Below are 19,716 nucleotides of genomic sequence, written 5' to 3' on the forward strand. Positions count from 1 at the left end.
CACCTGGGGTCATGTGATCCTACGTCTTCATCTTCTCTGCCCTGCTATGCGGTCTTCTGAATTTTGGGGGAAATTGGTAACAAATTTGATTAAACAGAATGAATTTGCTCGTCACCACGCAAGTTGCAAGCCATTATCAACTACCACCGCCCATGTGAACGTTGTCACTGACTGCTAACTTTTGTGTCATGCTCAAAAGAGAGCAAAGTAGTAAGGAAAGAGTTAGCTGCAAATATCAAAGACTGCAAACGTCAAAAGCAACAACCTTTTTGGAGGTTACTTCACATAGCCATGATGAAGCAAAGTTTAACTTGAAACTTGAAGAGGTTGTCTGAGCTTTTAAGGCTACATTCACACGACTGTATGTGTTTTGTGGTCCGTATGGCATCCAATTTTATTTTTTTTGTTTTTTGTGGATCTATGTAACCGTGCCTATCCTTGTCCGCAAAACGGACAAGAATAGGACATGTTCTATTTTTTTTGCGGAGCTACGGAATGGACATACAGATGCGGACAGCACACAGTGTGCTGTCCGCATTTTTTGCGGACCCATTGAAATGAATGAGTGCGCATCCTATCCGCAAAAAAAATGGAACGGACACGGAAACAAACAACGTTCGTGTGCATGTAGCCTACCACTGATGATTTATCCTCAGGATAGGTCATCAATATCAGATCTGACACCCGGCACCCCCGCCGATCAGCTGTATGAGGAGACGGCGCACACAGTGCTGTCTCCCTTCTCTCTGCTGTATGTCTATGGGACAGCAGTTACGGTAAATATACACTGTATTAGTCCTGAGTCCTTTTTAAAGTTTCATTGCCTGCCGTCTCCCTTGTAGCGGCGGTGCAGTGTAGTTACTCACTTGAGCTGCTGCCTCAGTTGGTGAGGAGCGTTTCCATTCACTGACAGCTAGTAGTGATTGATATATTAGATATAATACATAAGAACTCTTCAGAATATTATGAGTAAGCTTTATCTAAATAAAACCTTTTTAAAATGTCTTTACAAAGGGGAAGAAAATAATATTTGTGACCAATGACTACTCTAGTAGGATGTGTAACATCTGTATTACAGGTTCCACTTCCTTTTTTGAGGAATCGGCACTTGGGTCCTCCTTCTCTCTATGTGTTGGCTTTCTGAAGAACTGCTTATTCAAGTTCGGGCCACTTTATTATGATATTCATTATCACACTAAGCTACAGATGCCATAACCCTTGTAATATTTCTCACATCCAAATATATAGAAAAAGTGTGCATATTACATGAAGTTACTTTAAAGAAGTGTAAAAAAAAAAAAACACATTTAGAAGATGTATTTTTGGTACTGCAGATCATTTTTTCCATACAAATTGCAGACACTTTCGTAGAATTCTTTCTGAACAAAAAAAAAAAGTTATAGACGGTAACAACTGTGTTACAGGGGTTGTGCAGCGATTTATATTGATGACCATGGAGTGCCCCCTCCTCTTCATACAGGGCGCCGGACCCCGCAGATCAGATATTGATGATCTATCAACGCTTTCGACAAGGAATGTGGCTTAGCGGGAAACAGGCTTGGCTTTACATGCACCATAATTGTGCCAAAATTTTGGTACAAAATGTTGCCATGAAGTAAATAAGCGGTTTATAGTTAGACACGAGTGTCTTAAAGATGCACAAAATTTATCTTTATCAAATTTACTTAGCACGTTAGACTGTCTAGTCTAAGTTTTCAGGGGGAGATTTATCAAAATTGGTTAGTTGCCCCTATCAACCAATCAGATTCCACCTTTAATTTTTCAGAGCTTCTTTGGTTGCTATAGGCCCCGGGATGGACAACCTGAGGCTCTTCAGCTGTTGCAAAACTACAACTCCCACCATGCCCAGACTGCCTACAGGTATCAGCCTACAGCAAAGCATGGTGGGAGTTGTAGTTTTAAAACAGCTGGAGACCCGCAGGTTGGCCATCCCTGCTATAGGCAATTAAGACCGTTTTCCTTTACATCAGTTTTCATAAATCTTCCCCTTAGTGTCTAAATGTTACACAAGACATTTAGTATGTCAGCTGAACCTGCCGCCTGATAATCTAATGTGTACGGGGATGTCCTGACTCTCCCTCGAAGGCCAATGTTGTGGTCAAGCGTGCATATGTATGAGGTGGGGGTGGGGGAAAATACCTGTCAGCCGAAGGACTGTTCCACAGACAGTTATCTTCACATCACATTTTTGTCCCACATCTAACAATATACATTGGGGGATGCAAATGTGCAGTACACTACACTTCTCCATCCTGAGTCCATCTTAAACGGATACTGCCTTTCCCCACCGGAGCCCATTGACTATAATGAGACCCGGTGGGGATCAGGCTGTTTCCAGTATGAGTGCCGGGATTCGGCCAGACAAAAAAAAAATGGTACAAGAACAGGATTTTTTTGTCCTGCCGAATCCTGACATGAGTGCTGGATCCCCGCTAGGTCCCGTTATAGTCAATGGAACCTGGTGGTGCTCCAGCCCTTTCCAGCTACGCTGGATACGATGATTTACAGTGATGGTTACAATACTGCTTACACAGATGAGTTCCATATTTTCTATGCCTAAACGGGATCATATTTCATCAGAGGAAAACTGAGGTAAATAAGTTACCACTACAATCATTTGCCATATAGGTATATATACAATTCCATCCACATACAGAAGTATATTTAAGTACAACCTATCATGCTGCTCATCTTTGTAGAAGCCCGCTAGAAAGTACAACTCCCAGTATAAACTCCTGAAGGGGCCCCCCAGAGCGTATAGCTTGGGGGACACATGGTGGCAGGGGCACAGTTTTTTTATTTAATTATAAATGATGCTGTTTTGTAGGTTTTCCCCCCCCCCCCCCCACCACACTTCTTTTCCTTCAATTTAGGGATACCTGACAGGAATCTGGTTTTGGCGGGTTCCCTTGGTGATCTGCCTGGAGACGTGACGCTTGGAACAGCTGTAGGATTGGACAGCTGTTTTGAAGCGGGAAAACTGCTGGACAGCTAATTGGCAGCTGTCACTTTCGGCGGGAAGCCTGTGTGTTTAAAAGTGACAGCACCAGGTCATCAGCTGTCAGTTCCAGTGGAGCACCCTTCAAGGAAGCAGCGCCCCGCCCTCCCTCCCAATTTTATTGTCGTGTTGCCTATTTGGGGGTGATCGGTCACCCAGCTCATGCTGGGTGGACTTAATGGTCCCTAAAGTTAATGAGTTTTAAGTATTTATTCAGTTATTTATATTTTATGGTTGGATTATTTATTGATATTTATTAATTTAATATTTTAATTGGTATGATAACTTGGTAAAACCCCAAATAAAGCAACACGGCCTATTTATTCCACTATAAAGTGTCTCGTGTCTTTTAATTATTTATTTGGTAAGGTTATATGATTTCATGAAATGTGTCCTCTGCCACCCATGCTGGTGTCATGTCACTTCTCTATGAAAGCTGAAGGTGTAGGACCATCAGTCCATGACTAAATCAGTCCACTTCTTCTTTCCTATGTGTCTATGTATAAAAGGTGTCACTTTTAGTTAACCCTTTCTTAAGGGTACAGTCACATGGGGGGGGGGATTTCTGCTGCGGGTTTTGTTGAGTTTCCGCCTGCAGATTCACTGCCTATCGGTCCCATGTCACAAAATGAAGAATAAAGCATGGATAAATGATGGGAGGGTTATGAAATGGTTTCTAGGTGAATTTTCACTTCTAATTAAGGGCTAACTACACCTTTTGAGTTAAGGTATGGTATATGGAAAGAAGGAATGTTTGAGTGCATTACCTAAAGGGGTATTCCCATCTCTCCATTTGTGGCATATGCCACAAATGTCAGATAGCTGTAGGTCCCACCTCAGGAACCCGCTCCTATCTCTAGAATGGGGCCACCGAAGTGAAGGAGAGCACACTGCACATGCACTGCATCCTCTCCGTGTACTACTATGGGACTCCCAAAAATAGCTATCTTCAAAAATCCTATAGCTGTATTTGGAGAGCAACCCACGCAAGCGTGGCCACCTCTCCATTCACCACTAAGGTACTGCCAGCTGTTCTCCCTTCACTTCAGGTGCCCCGTTCTGGAGATGGTAGCTAAATATCAATTACCTAAGTAAAGGTATACAACTTTAACTGGATAGCCATGTGAAGGAGAGCACTGCCAGCTAAATAGAAAGGTAGATCGACGCTGGTTTTATGGACCTCGCTCCAGTTCACCTAGCAAAATCTTTAAGTGCAAGAGAAATCCGTTATTTTGCAATGAATTGACCCATGAACAGATGATTATGGACCATCCCACTGATGGACATTTTGGCCAGAGGTGCGCTAATGAAGTATATCTTCTAGAATTACATTAGTGGTCAGTCACTCGCTGATTATAATACTGAAATCTACAGCATAGAAATATCACACAAACAGAACTGAACATCCGTTTATAAACCACAGGCAGCCTATATAATGAAATATGTGGTTGCTTCACCATATCGTGCAGCCCAGCCAGACAATGCAACTTCTGTATCTGTGGGGATAGTACAGCTGACTGCACAATACATGGACAGCCGAGGTCATACACCCTGCATTGCAGAAACGGCACGGTATACCAAGACGCTAGGCACAGTCGTGATGAAGACAACCTCCCCTGCCTTTACTCGGCCCCAGCTTACTGCATTCTAGAATACCGAAAAAGACAGAAATAGAACGTGTGTGCTAAAGGGGCCCAAACACATTAGACTAAAGTTGATGAAAATGCTTGATTTCAGTCATGTTGGGTGAAATTTAACAACAAGCGGTTGTGTTAGCCAAGTGATGACATAGTAATTGTCTGGAAAGAAGTCAGTGGTGTCTGAAATTTCCATATCAGATGAAAGAACTTTTGTCTACGGACAGTCTTTCTTAAAAAAAAAAAAAAAAAATTCCAAAAAGTTTCTCCAGCCTTGTGTGATGGCTGTTTCTCCAAACAAGTGAAGTTCACAGACAATTGTATGTTCAATGGTTGTTTAACCACCAGCACACTTTTCTCATGTGTACGGCAACCTTAAAGGGGTTTTCCAACAATTAATGCTCTATCGTCCAGGTTGGTCATTAATACCAGATCAGTGGGATCCAAACTTGACACCCCACCAATCTGTTGTTTGTAGAAACATAAAAGAAGTGGACGGAGCCTTCTGCTTCTGGCGTACTGCACAGTTAGGTTACTGGCACTGGTGTTGCCTCAAGCTACTGATTGTCTGACCCCCACCAATCTGATCATGATGGAAAATAGGTAGAAAGCCCTTTAAGGCAAAGCTGACTTTCAGAAATGCACTGGAATTAGTATTTTAGGTTTCTAAAGCTGTTCCATTGTTCAAACTATAACACAAGGATATCCCAGTTCTGGAATATTCATTACAACCCACCGTCTAAGAAAACGGTAACAAAAAGACTGTGGCCACCAGACCTCTCATATATTCCATACCAGCTCTCACACAAGGTGGGTGTAGCCAAGAAGGATGAATATCTTGTAGGTATGATGTGCAACTTCAAATGTGATATATAGTAAAAAAAAAATGAAGTGAAGAACCAGGAGAACTTGCGGCAATTCTAGTGACAACATACGGTAATATATCTGATCTGACAATACATCAGAAACAGCAGCTAACAATGGCTGCATGCCCAGTAATTTCAGTATCCTATTCGGTACAGTGTTTGGTCAGCAGAGGTGCACAAGGTCTGGACTACCTCCTGCAGGTGACATTATATGTATGTTCACCTTATCCACCATTAGGCCTCATGCACACGGCCAATGGGCGGCCGTGGCCGTATTGCAGCCCGCAAACAGCAGGTCGGCAATCCACGGCCGCCGGCCATGTGCACCCCGCATCACTGATGCGGACCTATTCAAGTTGAATGGGTCCGCAATTCCGGAGATGCGGAATGGAGTCACGGAACGGAACACCGGAACCACTACGGAGTGCTTCCGTGGTGTTTCTTTCCGTGGTTCCGCACCGCAAAAAAATATGACATGTCATATTTTTTTGCGGGGCGGACATACCATGGACCCATTCAAGTTGAATGGGTCCGGCCCGCTGCACGGATGCGGTCCCCAATGCACGGAATGGCCGCACAACGGCCGTGTGCATGAGGCCTTACACTCCTTACTTAAAGGGAATGTGTCACCAGTGACCTCCCTATCCAACTGTTCGCATCGACACGTAGCTGTGGTTCATGATGTGTTGTTTTTTGTTTTTTTTTGTTGATCCGTCCCCGAGTTATACTTTTTCCTATATATGCAAATGAGGGCTTCACTATTGCTCTTGTTGCACCCAAGCTACGATCTTTTCTGTGGTCAGCCCCTTCCTGGCTGCTTAGTGTCTGCCCCAGCCAGGGAGGGTCTGGCTACAGAAAAGAGAGCATTTTAAGAGCAATGATGACTCCCTCGTTGCGCCAAACACCTAATTTGCATATCAGCTAAAAGTATCATAAATCAGGAACGGAGCCTCAGATCAACAAAAGAAAAACATCCTTTTAATCAGTTGAACCACAGGTAAGTGAACAGTTAACAGCTATGAAAACCTATTAAGGCAAGCTGAGCTAACAATCTAAAAGCAGAACAAGAGCAGAATGCAACAGGAGAAGTGACTAAATGCATGGCACAATTAACACACAGCTAGTTAGAGAAGCTCAGAGAAGGGGGTGACCGACTGTCCCTGCAAGACATGCAGACGTGATGAAGCCCATAAGAACAAGTGGTAGTAGTCATACTAACACGTCCTATTCTACAAAATGGGAATTTACCCACCCCCAGAACAACCCAGACACTTCACCGTCTCTTGTGTTCCTACTATAATTTATATTATTCCAGTCCATTAAACCCTACAGCCTAAACCACTGTCTAATCAATGGTTAGTTTCCCAGAAGTAGGGGTATATATATATATATATATATATATATATATATATATATATATATATAATTTTTTTTTATCCAAATCGAAAGGACACAGCAAGTCTTGTTATACCTACATTTACTATACATACTCAAGCCACAGGGTGAGGCGGAACTGCATACTTTAGATATGGGAAGGATGGTTGTTAATTAAGAGTTGTCGGAGAACTGGTCATTTTTTAAGCCCTGCTTACCATTTGTAATGTACACCCAATGGCCCCAAAGCCAGTGCATTCCTTCATGTCAATGGGGCCGCAAAAGATGTAGACAGCACAAGGTGCTGCTTGTTCTGTGGCCCCTCAAAAAAGCAATTGCAGACAAGAATAGGCATTTCTATCATAGGGAACGCAAAACAGATACAGTCTTCGCTATTAGGTGGTTTATAATAGCATTGTGAATTACCAGTTAGCAGCATTACATACTGGTACAGGCTTCATACATTTTTATCCAGGTTAATTCATCATAAAAGGTATGGTTCATAAACTCCCTAAAATGCAGTAAAACTTCTTTAGGCCAAGACCTATTGTCTAGAAAATAACTGCTGCGTGCACGGACATGCTTTTAATTGTGTTCTTAGCAACAGAGGTCACATGACAGGAAGTCACTGCACAAGTGTCGATCTCTTGATTCTGCCACAGCAATTCCAGAGCTGTCAGTACTGTAAGTGATATTTATATTGCTGCACGGTCCTGACTGCGTACAGTACCATGACATACAGGACCGTGCAGTACTGGCTTGGAGACGACCAGGGAGCGGTGAGTGCAGAAAGAGTGGCTCGATCTGCTTTGTGGCAGTGCGGTTATGTCTGATGGTGGTCTGATATGAGGTCTAGTAATCAATGGGGGTCTGATCTGAGGTCTAATAATGAGGAATGGGGTGGGTGTCTGGTCTGAGGTCTGAGGGCTGGTGAAAAAATATATTTTTCTATTTTCTTCCTTTAAATCCTAGGTGCCTCTTATGTAGCGAAAAGTACAGTATTTATATTGTGCAATGTTATTCCTTGGGCTTTGCCACTTTTCAACCTCATAGGAGAACATGGTGGTATTTACAGTACCCTGTCGATTTTCTGGTGGATTTTTCCAATAAGTATGAAGGAACCCCCAAAGTGTGCTTCTCACCAAACAACATCAAGGGGATAAAAAATACCCTTCTGGACTAATAATCCCCTCTTTTTAAAGTAATGAAAAACCTAACAAACATGAATGCAACCCTGGGTGACTTCTAAAGTAATCCTCCTTCATACTTTACTGGTATCTACTACAAATTGCGAAGTAAAGCATCAAACAATAGCGCATTACATGTAATATTACATTATATATCATATACTGTACAGTGATTGTCATCAGTAAATATGATGCTTTACCTTCCTGAGATATCCAACTCCTCACTTGTTTTACTTAATTCCATGTCTGTAGTGTCATCCAACCCGTTGGTGACATCATTGCTGTATCCCATAGTAATTCCACTGCCAGAGTCAACTTTAAGAAACTCCTGTTCCACGTCGGTAGACACGTTCCTCTCCAAAAACTGGTTGCTTTCCTTGATTCTCTGCTGAATCATTGGTGTCAGTGGCATCTCAAAACTGAAAAAACTATCTGGCTCATAGTATAAGGTGTCCAGTGACTCCACGCTGTAATACAAAGATGTATTGTCCAGTATGTTCTCAAACTGGGAGCTGTACAAATCTGTTGAGTCCTCAGAGCATCTCTTTGATCTAAAGGTGCTTTCATACTGGTCATCGACCACAATCCTAGGACTTGAACAAAGACAAGTAATTAGAATTATGTAACAGGTCACACAATAACAATTCCCATAGGAATTATTAAGAGTTAATTAATATGCAGGTCTCTCAGCTTGTGACTCCATGTGTTTTAAAGAGCATCATCAGTGCTCAAAATAGGTAATTTGCATAAATATACAATGTAAAATATCTCAGCAGCAGTAAACTCCACCGAATTTTTTCTTTTTTATGCCTCAATCACACATCAGTGTTTTTTATCAGTGGTTGTGAGCCAAAACCAGGACTGGAGTCTCCACATACATAAGGTATAAGAGAAAGATCTGCACCTGTTCTGTGTTCTGGACCAACACTTGGTTTTGGCTCAAAATCACTGATGGAAATCACTGACTAAACACTGATGTGTGAATGAGGCTTAACTCTGCATGGTCAACCCTACCAAGCAGTCTGTCTGGTTTAATTGGGTTGATCATGCTGACAGCTGCTTTTTAAGCAAATGACTGCCCAATCAACATTCATCAGTGGTTCCAACTATGTTCTGCCCCCTTGGAATACATTGTGCTTCTTCTATATTACCTGATGTATACCTCCGATGAATGACACTATCACAATACAGTGGAATATGTAGACAAAAAGGACGTTTTTTTTGGCCTCCGTTGGATCAATGGGCCTATGACTACATGCGGCATAAGCCCAGGTGCATTTGTGTTCATGAACATACCCAGAATTGTCTACATGATGAGCACTGATTGGCCTGCTGGCTAACCTAACATTCACTGCTGAGCAACAGTGGACATTACTGGTCAAAATACAAGCTCCTCCCAGTAAATATGCAACCTACATGATGAGCACTGATTGGCCTGCTGGCTAACCTAACATTCACTGCTGAGCAACAGTGGACATTACTGGTCAAAATACAAGCTCCTCCCAGTAAATATGCAGCAGCCTAAGGGCTCATGGGGACAACCAATTAGTGGACCCGCAAAACATGGATACCGCCATGTACATTCCACATTTTGTGGAACAGAACGTCCTGCCCTTTGTAGATTTGTCCTATCCTTGTCCGTAATGGAGACAAGAATAGGACATGTTCTATATTTTTGCAGCCTGCAGAACGGACATACGGGTGCGGACAGCACACAGTGTGCTGTCCGCATTTTTTTGCAACGCCATTAAAGTGAAAACATGGTCCTGAGCATGTGCCCTTAGGGTGATTTCACACAGTCTTTTTTAGCATTTTTTAGGAGTTTAGCATTTCTGGTGCACTTACTTCAGTGGAGTTATATTTTTAATAACAGCATGCGTTGGGTGGTGTTTTCCCCTAATTTTCTGGCACCTTTGTCCCATAGACAACCATTGTTTGTGTCAGTGTGTTACATTTTTTCCGGCAATATTAAATAGCGCTTTTTTACCATGGCTTTTCTCATATTGATCTACAGATCAAGTGACACAAGAAGCAAAAAAATGGAACTAAAACGCCCCATAAAATGCAGCACAAAGAAAGTGTTTTTAGGCTGCCAGCAGTCTAAGGCTATTTTCACACTTGCGGCAGAGTGATCCGGCAAGCAGTTCTGTCGCCGGAACTGCCTGCCGGATCCGGCAATCTGCACGCAAACGGACAGCATTTGTAGATGGATCAGGATGCAGATCCGTCTCACAAATGCATTGCAAGAACGGATCCATCTCTCGGTTTGTCATACGGACAAACGGATCCGTTTCTATTTATTTTTTCACATTTTTAAAGGTCTGCGCATGCGCAGACTGGAAGGACGGATTTGGCATTGTGGTATTTTTAATGCACTGATGCATTTCAATGTAAATTAATGCCGGATAGTGTGGCAGTACCCTTAGACTTTCTTCGTACACTACTAGAGTAACATACATCAGTTCACTGTATGCTGCAAAATCATATGATTCGCAAACATGGGGCAGATTTATTACCATTCTGTCAAATTTAGACAACTTCAAACTAGACCCAGATGTGTGAAATTTATCTCGGAAGCTAATGCTGTATGATTAAATCTGGCCCATTCTCGGACACTTTAATATACCTTTTTGCTCTCTCTCATTTTTTGTGCCAAAATGTTGGCTCAATGTGGCGCATTTTAAGCCAGGTTCCCATTTTCTATAACCCATGTTTCCATTTCCTCTAAGCTAAGACCCCTTGTCTTGTGAGGCTAAAGAAGTGTCTAAGGGTTGATTCACATCTTCACTTAACTGATCCATCAGGCTGTTCTGTCAGAGGAACAGCCTGGCGTAGTTCAATGCATGCGGCATAACCAGACACGGCTGTGCACAACCACACCCTATTGACTATAATGGGATCCAGTGGTGATCCGGCCACTTTCCGGCAGAAAGCCTTGCATGCGGGACTTTTCTAGTCAATGGGGTCCGGAGGTGCCAGATTCGGTGAACTCCGGCAGAGGAAAAGCCTGCTTAATCAGTTAAACACAGATGTGAAAGAACCCTAAGATTGCCTGTACACGTTCAGGTGTTGGTCAGAGTTTCTGATGCAGATTTGAAGCTACAACCAGGAGTGGATTCATACTTTCTCTTCCTTTACAACTAGGGATGTCCCGATACCATTTTATTAAGACCGAGTACGAGTACCGATACTTTTATTTAAAGAGGACCTTTCACTAGAATAAAACATCTAAACTAACTATACAGACATGGAGAGCGGCGCCCAGGGATCTCCCTGCACTTACTGTTATCCCCGGGCGCCGCTCCGTTCTCCCGTTATAGCCTCCGGTATCTTCATAGTTAGGCTCCACCCAGGGGAACCTGCCGGCGTCTCATTCTCCCAGGCTGTAGCGCTGGCCAATCCCAGCGCTCAGCTCATAGCCTGAGAGAAAAAAAAAGCCTCGCAGGTTATGAGCTGAGCGCTGTGATTGGCCAGCGCTACAGCCTGGGAGAATGAGACGCCGGCAGGTTCCCCTGGGTGGAGCCTAACTATGAAGATACCGGAGGCTATACCGGGCGAACGGAGCGGCGCCCGGGGATAACAGTAAGTGCAGGGGGATCCCTGGGCGCCGCTCTACATGGCTGTTTAGTTAGTTTATTTTATGTTTTATTCTAGTGAAAGGTCCTCTTTAAGTACTCACTGATACCAATTACCGATACCAATTATAACAGCGGCCCAGTTGCTGATAGCAATGAAAAAAATTAAAGCTGGAATTTGGTTGCTATGGACAACTGCTTTACTTTTCCTTTGTACAAGGGTTAATAAATTAATAAATGGGCATATAACAGTGTTTTCCAACCAATGTGCCTCCAGCTGTTACAAAACTACAACTCCCGGCATGCCCGGACAGCCTTTGGCTGTTCAGGCATGCTTGGAGGTGTAGTCTTTCAACAGCTGGAGGCACACTGGTTGGGGATCACTATTATATGCCCATTCCCCCCCCACCTTATTTTATTATTCACTGTTTGTCTGTTTTAAACATGAAATGGAGAGAAATTAACAGAATTTCTCCTCCATTTCATGCACCATACCCACCTGGCCTGCTGTAATCCTTCCCATGCAGATGCTCCAGAGTACTGGGAGGAGGTGGCTTTAACTCCCTCCAAGTGCTAGGCAACCGCATGGGACTTGGGAGCCGCCGCACAGAAGTCCCGCCCCCATGCCAATCAGCTGGGAGCAGCTACACCGCCCGGAAGACAACATGGGACCCGCCACCGCTGATCATCTAGGACACGGGACCCGCCGCTGCACGGCCATGAGGTATCGGCGACATTTGCACTAGTACAAGTACTCGTGCAAATGTCCGGTATCGGTCCCTATTTACAACCCACAACTGGTTTTAGCTTCAAAAGTGCTTCAGAAAATATCAACAGAAAATGTGAGACCTGAATGTGTACGGACAACCTAAACCAAAGTAAATCTGTACAAGGCAGATACGCCAGTTGTTTAGAGCAATTTGGAGCATTTAGTTTGGAATCAGTGGGGCACATTTACTAATAACTTAATGACTAGATGACATCTAAGACCATGACCAGAGAGTGACTTTTCTAGATAATAGTTACTAAAGTATTCATTTATTCTAAAGATTACTGAAGATTAAAGGATTACAACCATCTAATTAACTTTAATTGGAGAAAGAATGTCATTACTTCTTTCAAATGGAGTCAAATGGACAAGTCTCCACTAAGGGGATTTAAGACTAGTTTCACACTAGCGCTCTCTGCATTTCAGCATTGCCGGAAGCTGCCGCATCACTGGTCGGCACCATTCACTATACTGTGCAGCAGTTTTCTTTCGGCCGATTCTTGGCATGTTTGCCAGGCTGCGGATGGATCTCCGCCAGTCACCATTATAGTGAATGGGGCCAGCAAGTATCAGGTAGCGTCCAGCAGGATCTCTAACGCTAGCCTTAATCTGTTTTGCCTGCCGCTTGATGCAATGAAGTAAACTAAAAAACTTAAGCAACCCTTCCATAAAAACTATATTTCTGTCCAGACAGCACCAGGACCAGATGGATTTTTCTGCAACTGTCGCGTCGCAGTCGCAGCATGTCGCAGTGCGACACCATGGACTATAATTATAAAAATTGATGCGCCACACATGTTGTAGGGCTGAAACGATTACTTGATTGAATCGAGTAATTCAACACAAAAAAATCCTCCATGCAAATTTTTTTGCATCGAGGATTCGTTTGTGTCATGTGACCACAGAACAGGAGTGAAGCGCTTGCTACTACTTGCTGCTCCGTGGTCATCCGCCGGCCCGTGCGCTGCACTGTCCTCCTGACACATCGACAGGACGATAGTGCAGCGCACAGAGAAGAAGACAGAGGAGTTGTGGAGCGGCGCCCCCACAGGAGAGGTAAGTATTAAAGGGATGCTGGAGACTAGGAGCGGAGATGGTGGCACTGGGGGAGCTGAGGGCATGCTGGCATCGGAGAGGATGATGGCACTGGAGGACTGATGGCACAGAGGAGTGATGGCATGGGGGGGTGATGGCACTGGGGGGGAGCTGATGGCACTAGGGGACTGAAGGCATGGGGGATGCTGATGGCACAGAGGATTGATGGCACTGGGGGGGAGCTGATGGCACTAGGGGACTGATGGCATGGGGGTTGCTGATGGCACAGGGGATTGATGGCACTGGGGGGGTGATGGAACTGGGGGGAGCTGATGGCACAGAGGACTGATGGCACTGGGGGACTGATGGCACATAGAGCTGATGGCCCAGAGGATTGATGGCACTGGAGGGAGCTGATGGCACAGAGGACTGATGGTACTGGGGGAGCTGATGGCACAGAGGACTGATGGCACGGGGGGTCTGATGACATTTTATAAAGGAAAACGTTCTTTTTTCTTAGTTTTTTTTTCTTATTAGAGTGCTCGATTAATCGTTGGATTAATCGATAGATTGCTTGATTACTAAAATAACCAATAGCTGCAGCCATAACATGTTGCAGTGTAGTTGTGCCCTATGTGTCGCGCAGCCCTAGCCTAAATCTCCTTCTATTGATTTGGTATCTAGGAAGCATGTAACTAATCCAGTCCTGTTGATGCTTGAGATTAGCACTTAAAGGGTTTATCCAAGACTACCCGCAGTGCTGATCATACTTACGTGGTTTCAGTCTCAGTAGCTCCCGGCCCTGCTCTTCATCTCCCTGCAGCGCTAAAATTAACATCCGACCAACCGAGGCCAATCACAATCACAGGCCGCAGCGGAGACCTGCTCCCTTGCGTCACATGATGCAAGGGAAGCAGGTCACTACTGCAGGCTTGGATCGGCTGCAGTGGTCACAACGGCTGTTGTTTTCAGCACTGCCAGAAAGCTATAGAGACTGAACCCAACGGCAGGGCCAAATAAGTCAGGACAGCCCCTCTGGGAGATCTTTATTAGTCTTGGATAAACCCTTTAATTATATTAGGCTTCTTTCACATGAGCGATATGGATTGTGTCAGGATCATGGAAAAAACGGATGGTTATGCATGCAAGTTCAATCAGTTTTTTCTGCGATTGCATTCAGTGTGTGCGTTTTTTCCGCCTAGATTGTATCCGCATTGAATGTATTTTTCACATGTCTGAAGAATAACAATCTACATCTTCTAGAACACAAACCCTATTCACTTCTATGGAGCCAGGGCTGCACGAAAAACGCACAATACAGAACATGCAGCGATTTTTCCTGAACGCAAAGATAATGTGTGAAAAACTACGCTCATGTACACAGACCCATTGAAATTAATAGGCCAGGATTCAGTCCGGACTCTGCATTCGCTACAAACATCTCATTCGGATGGAAAACTTGCTTGTGTGAAAGAGCCCTTATAGTTATCACCTCTCTCCTGCTAATGCTTTGTTCTAGAGGTGGTTATCCTACAGGCCTGTTTCACACAGTCAGTATTGCATCAGTATTTGGTCAGTATTTGTAAGAACCTACAGAGATAAGGTGTAATAGAAATATCTGTGCCTCTCCTGAGATGGACCCACTCCTGGTTTTGGCTTACAAATACTGTTGCAAAAATACTGACCGATCTTAGGCCTCATGCACACGACCGTTCCATTTTTTGCGGTCCGCAAATTGCGGATCCGCAAAACATGGAAGCCGCCCATGTGCCTTCCGCAATTTGCCGAACGGAACAGGCGGCCTATTGTAGAAATGCCTATTCTTGTCCGCAGAACGGACAAGAATAGGACATGTTATATTTTTTTTGCGGGGCCACGAAACGGAGCAACGGATGCGGACAGTACAAAGAGTGCTGTTCGTATCTTTTGTGAGTCGGATGCAGACCAGGACAATGGTCGTATGCATGAGACCTAACTTATATGAGAGAGATTAGTCCTAAATATGGGACCACACCCATGGCTGCATGTTGTTAAGGCCTCATGCACACAAACGTATTTTCTTTCCGTGCTCGTTCCGGTTTTTTTGCGGGCCGTATACGGAACCATTAATTTCAATGGGTCCACAAAAAAACAACTGAAGTTACTCAGAACATGTCCTATTATTGTCCGCATTATGGACAAGGATAGTACTATTCTACTAGGGTCCATTTACACGTCCGCAAGTGTTTTGCAGTCCGTAAATTGCAAATCGCAAGACACAGACACTGGCCATGTGCGTTCCACATTTTGTGGACCGCACATGGCCGGCACTTTAAATACAAATGCCTTTTCTTGTCCATGTCTGCGGACAAGAATAGGACATGTTCTATTTTTTGGCGGAACGGAAGTGCAGATGCGGAACAGAAGTGTGCTGTCCGCATCTTTTGCGGCCCCATTGAAAGTGAATGGATCCGATCCATTTTGCGGACGTGAGCCAGCTGTTCAGTTCCGCAAAATATGGAATGCACACAGACGTCATCCATATTTTTGGCGGATCCAATTTTTGCGGACCGCAAAATACATACGATCGTGTACATGAGGCCTAAGGCTGTATTTTCTGTGTTCATTGAAGAAAATCTGTCAGAACTTTCCCAGTATTTACTTAGCTGTAGGGTTTTTCGTTTGACATGGTTCGTTTCTTTGGTTAATATGTTATCATTTTCGATGTAATGCAGATGTAATTAATTTTAGTTGCTGTGTACCTCTGGCTTGTACTCTGTGCCTCTGGCTTGCGCTGTTTGTAGGCGTTTGGCTCGGTGCATCTGACAGTTGGCTTACTGCCCGTCTGGCATAGTGCCAATTACGTTTTGACTCTGTGCATGTGACGTTAGAATCAGTGTCTTGTGACATTTGGCCTTCTGCCCCAATGCTTGTGGGGTGGAAGAAGTATTAATCTAACTGTCTGGAAGCTTAAAGGCGTTGTCCCATGAAAAACATTCTACAGTTTTCAAACCAGCACCTGGATCTGAAATCATTTGTAATTGCATTTAATTAAAAATTTACTATAGCTACTGAGCTGTGAAATGGAGAGCGCTACGCAAAAAAGAAATGCTCCCTGCCAAAGGACACTCCCCTTGAGCTGTCAGCTTGATATAAATCTAGCAGAGCAATGAATGAGGAGATGAGGTACAGGGCTGGTTCTAGCTTTGTTAGAAAGAGACCGTCATGTACTATATGATGTCCGATTCTCATTTTTAGATTAATCATAGGATAACCTCTTTAAAGCTATACTATAACATATGGGAATTTCCTTTATTAAAAAATAATAATAATAATCCGTTCTAGCAAAGTTAGTCCTTTTCTGAATGCAATGACTATCTCCTGGTAGAAGGGGTCTTCTGTTCTAAGAGAAATACGCACTATTGGAGTTTGAGAATTCAGCTTGTCCACTTTGGCCGTTTCCACGCCCTTCAGTTTAGGTCCCTCCCTAAATTTAATTTGTTGGTATGTCTCAGGTGTGCTGTTACGTAGAGACGATGGGGAAAATGTGCAATTACACTTACTATGTAATTGGGTTTCCTCGAAGCCTTCGTGACAGCACCCATAATTTCCCATCCCATATCTGTTTGGGCATTATTATAATTTGCCTAATTTCTGGTAAATCACGGAAGGCAGAGGGTGGGGAGGGGTCTTTTACCCTCTCTGCATGTGTTTTTCCTGTCCCAATAGGACGGGGGCCATCTCAGGTGTGCTGTCGTGGAGACTTCCAGGAAACCCATTTACCAGTAAGGCCTATTGCACACGGACGTTTTTTTTTCCCGTTTACTGGCCGTTTTTTGCGTTCCGTATACGGTCCGTATACGGAACCATTCATTTCAATGGGTCCGCAAAAAAAACGGAATGTACTCCGTATGCATTCCGTTTCCGTATTTCCGTTTTTCCGTTCCGTTTTAACATAGAACATGTCCTATTATTGCCCGCAAATCACAGTCCGTGGCTCCATTCAAGTCAATGGGTCCGCAAAAAAAACGGAACACATACGGAAATGCATCCGTATGTCTTCCGTTTCCGTTCCGTTTTTTGCTGAACCATCTATTGAAAATGTTATGCCCAGCCCAATTTTATCTATGTAATTACTGTATATGCCAAACGGAAAAACGGAACGGAAAAACGGAACAGAAACGGAAACACAACGGAAACAAAAAACGGAACAACGGATCCGTGAAAAACGGATCGCAAAACACTGAAAAAGCCATACGGTCGTGTGCAATAGGCCTAAGGGTAATTGCACATTTCTTATACATATATATTCCCTCTAGGTATGCTGTTATTTCTTGACATTGTTAAATGCATTAGTTCTGTGTAAACAATAAAGCCACAATCTCATATAGGTGATGTCACATTAATGCATGGCTTCACAAAAATAGTTTGTCGTGAGGTCAGAGTTGCTTAAAAGCAACCCCCCCAGGTCTGCCACTGTCAGGTGCCCACTGCTCTTCTAGCTCCTATCACGATATGAAGCAAATGCCTTGAAATTCCCTCTCATCCAATCCCTGTCTGCAGCAATAACCCTCCGCAACTCGTGATTGACGATGCAGGTATTGTGAAGCATTTCTTCCGAGTCGTGACATGATCAAGAAGCAGAGAGCAGTGAAGACCAAGCAGAGTATTGCTTCTTGTAAGTTTTTAAGCCACTCGGAACTCACTGCAAACTATTTTTGTTAGGCTGGAAAACCCCTTGAGCCATAGTAGATGAAACATATTTTCACAGTAGCATATAGCATTACAAGAGACATTCGGTCTATTCCAGTCAGACAAAGGTAACATCAATACATGTACATCAATACCAGTCCCCAAAAGAAGTCCTTATTTTATTTCTCTTTCTTAGAAACACACATGCCAATTTCACAGGAGGCTAAGCACCCTATCAGTAAGTTTGTGAACACAAAAACTGGAGAACCAGGGACAAACAAACTCCAAGCTGATGTTGTACTTGGTCAGATTCAATGCTGCAAGACAATTTAGTGCTAACCACTGGCAACCATTTTGCCCATTTTCACACGCCATTTTCTATGGACATACTTAGAAATCTGCTTGGACTTACCTTCGGGGTATTTGAACATGTCCTGAAATCTCATCTCCATCTTTTATGAAGACCTCATTGTCTACACCTTCATGAGTACATGAGTCAGAAGCACTCCTAGGCCTCTGAATTACAGATGAAAATGTTGCCCCTACAGAACTTCTAGTCCTCTCAGGCGTTGGAATGTAACTGCTCGTTCCTGGAGCTATAAGGGACGCAGTATCGCTTTGTTTTTCATGAATTGTAGAAGGGGAATGGTCCTCCCATCTTCCATCCTTTTCTATTTGTACCGTTGAAATATCAATACCATTAATAGCAGCACTTTCCAAACATACCGATAAAACAGGAGATTGTGAGTGAGTAGCACCACCATTCCCTTCCACACCAACTCCTGTTGAGACAGTTCTTTCCATTGGACCATCACTGTGGTCCATGACAGTTGAAGAATTAATTTGTGATCTGGGAAAATCTGCAATCTCTGTGATTTGTGAAAGAGAAGATTCGGAGAGAGTCTCTTCCTCTGAAATGGCTGCTAGCTCTCTTTCAGCATACAAATATGATTTCTTTTCTGGAGGAACCACTGTAAGAGAACTGGATAACTCTTCCTGACTTGGAACCATAAGGCCATCTAATTGCTCTAATGGCTGAGGACTCTGGACATTAGGATTATCATGTCTGTTCTCCAAATTCTCACTGTCTGTAATCAAATTACATTCTGGTTGAGAGTGTCTGTTAGTCTTCTGAGGATCTGGAGAAATATCCTGGTCTCCACCATCACCCCCCTCTAACTTTTGAGACCTGCTCTTTAATTTATCATGTAAACATTGTTCAGAATTGTCCATGAAACTGTCATTCTGTGTATCTGGGCAGGGCTCCTCCTGTCTTCTTAGATCTTCTGGGCATTGTGTTTGTTCATCTAAATGTTCATAGTCAGCTCGAAATGTGTCATTCTCCCTGTGCTCAGTTGTTCCATATTCTGGGAATTCATTGTTGACACTAGCAGCCTGTGGAAGCAATCTTGAATTTCCAGGGTCATCTGTTAAAAATAAGAAGAAATAGAACTGTAACCGTAATGCTCCATTAACACTGAAGGTATGTAACAAATTATACACATAGGGATACTAAATCTTGAAAAACATTAAAAAGGAAATAGAAATATTAAGAACCCCCTGGCAGTTAATTCAAATCAAGC

General features: G+C 43.5%; 1 protein-coding gene across 2 annotated transcripts in view; it reads right to left on the reverse strand.

Annotated features, from left to right (window-relative positions):
• PSD3 (pleckstrin and Sec7 domain containing 3) overlaps positions 1 to 19,716 on the reverse strand; it is a 444,727-nt gene that overhangs the window by 358,909 nt on the left and 66,102 nt on the right. For both annotated transcript variants that reach the window (XM_040417899.1, XM_040417898.1), the window contains 2 exons: positions 18,546 to 19,560; positions 8,284 to 8,676 (listed from right to left, as the gene is read on the reverse strand). In XM_040417899.1, the coding sequence (XP_040273833.1) occupies positions 8,284 to 8,676; positions 18,546 to 19,366 (1,214 nt within the window). In that variant the 5' untranslated portion in view covers positions 19,367 to 19,560. The remainder of the gene's footprint in view (positions 1 to 8,283; positions 8,677 to 18,545; positions 19,561 to 19,716) is intronic.

Source organism: Bufo bufo, chromosome 2, assembly GCF_905171765.1.
Source record: "Bufo bufo chromosome 2, aBufBuf1.1, whole genome shotgun sequence".
In the NCBI taxonomy this organism is placed as follows: Eukaryota; Metazoa; Chordata; class Amphibia; order Anura; family Bufonidae; genus Bufo; species Bufo bufo.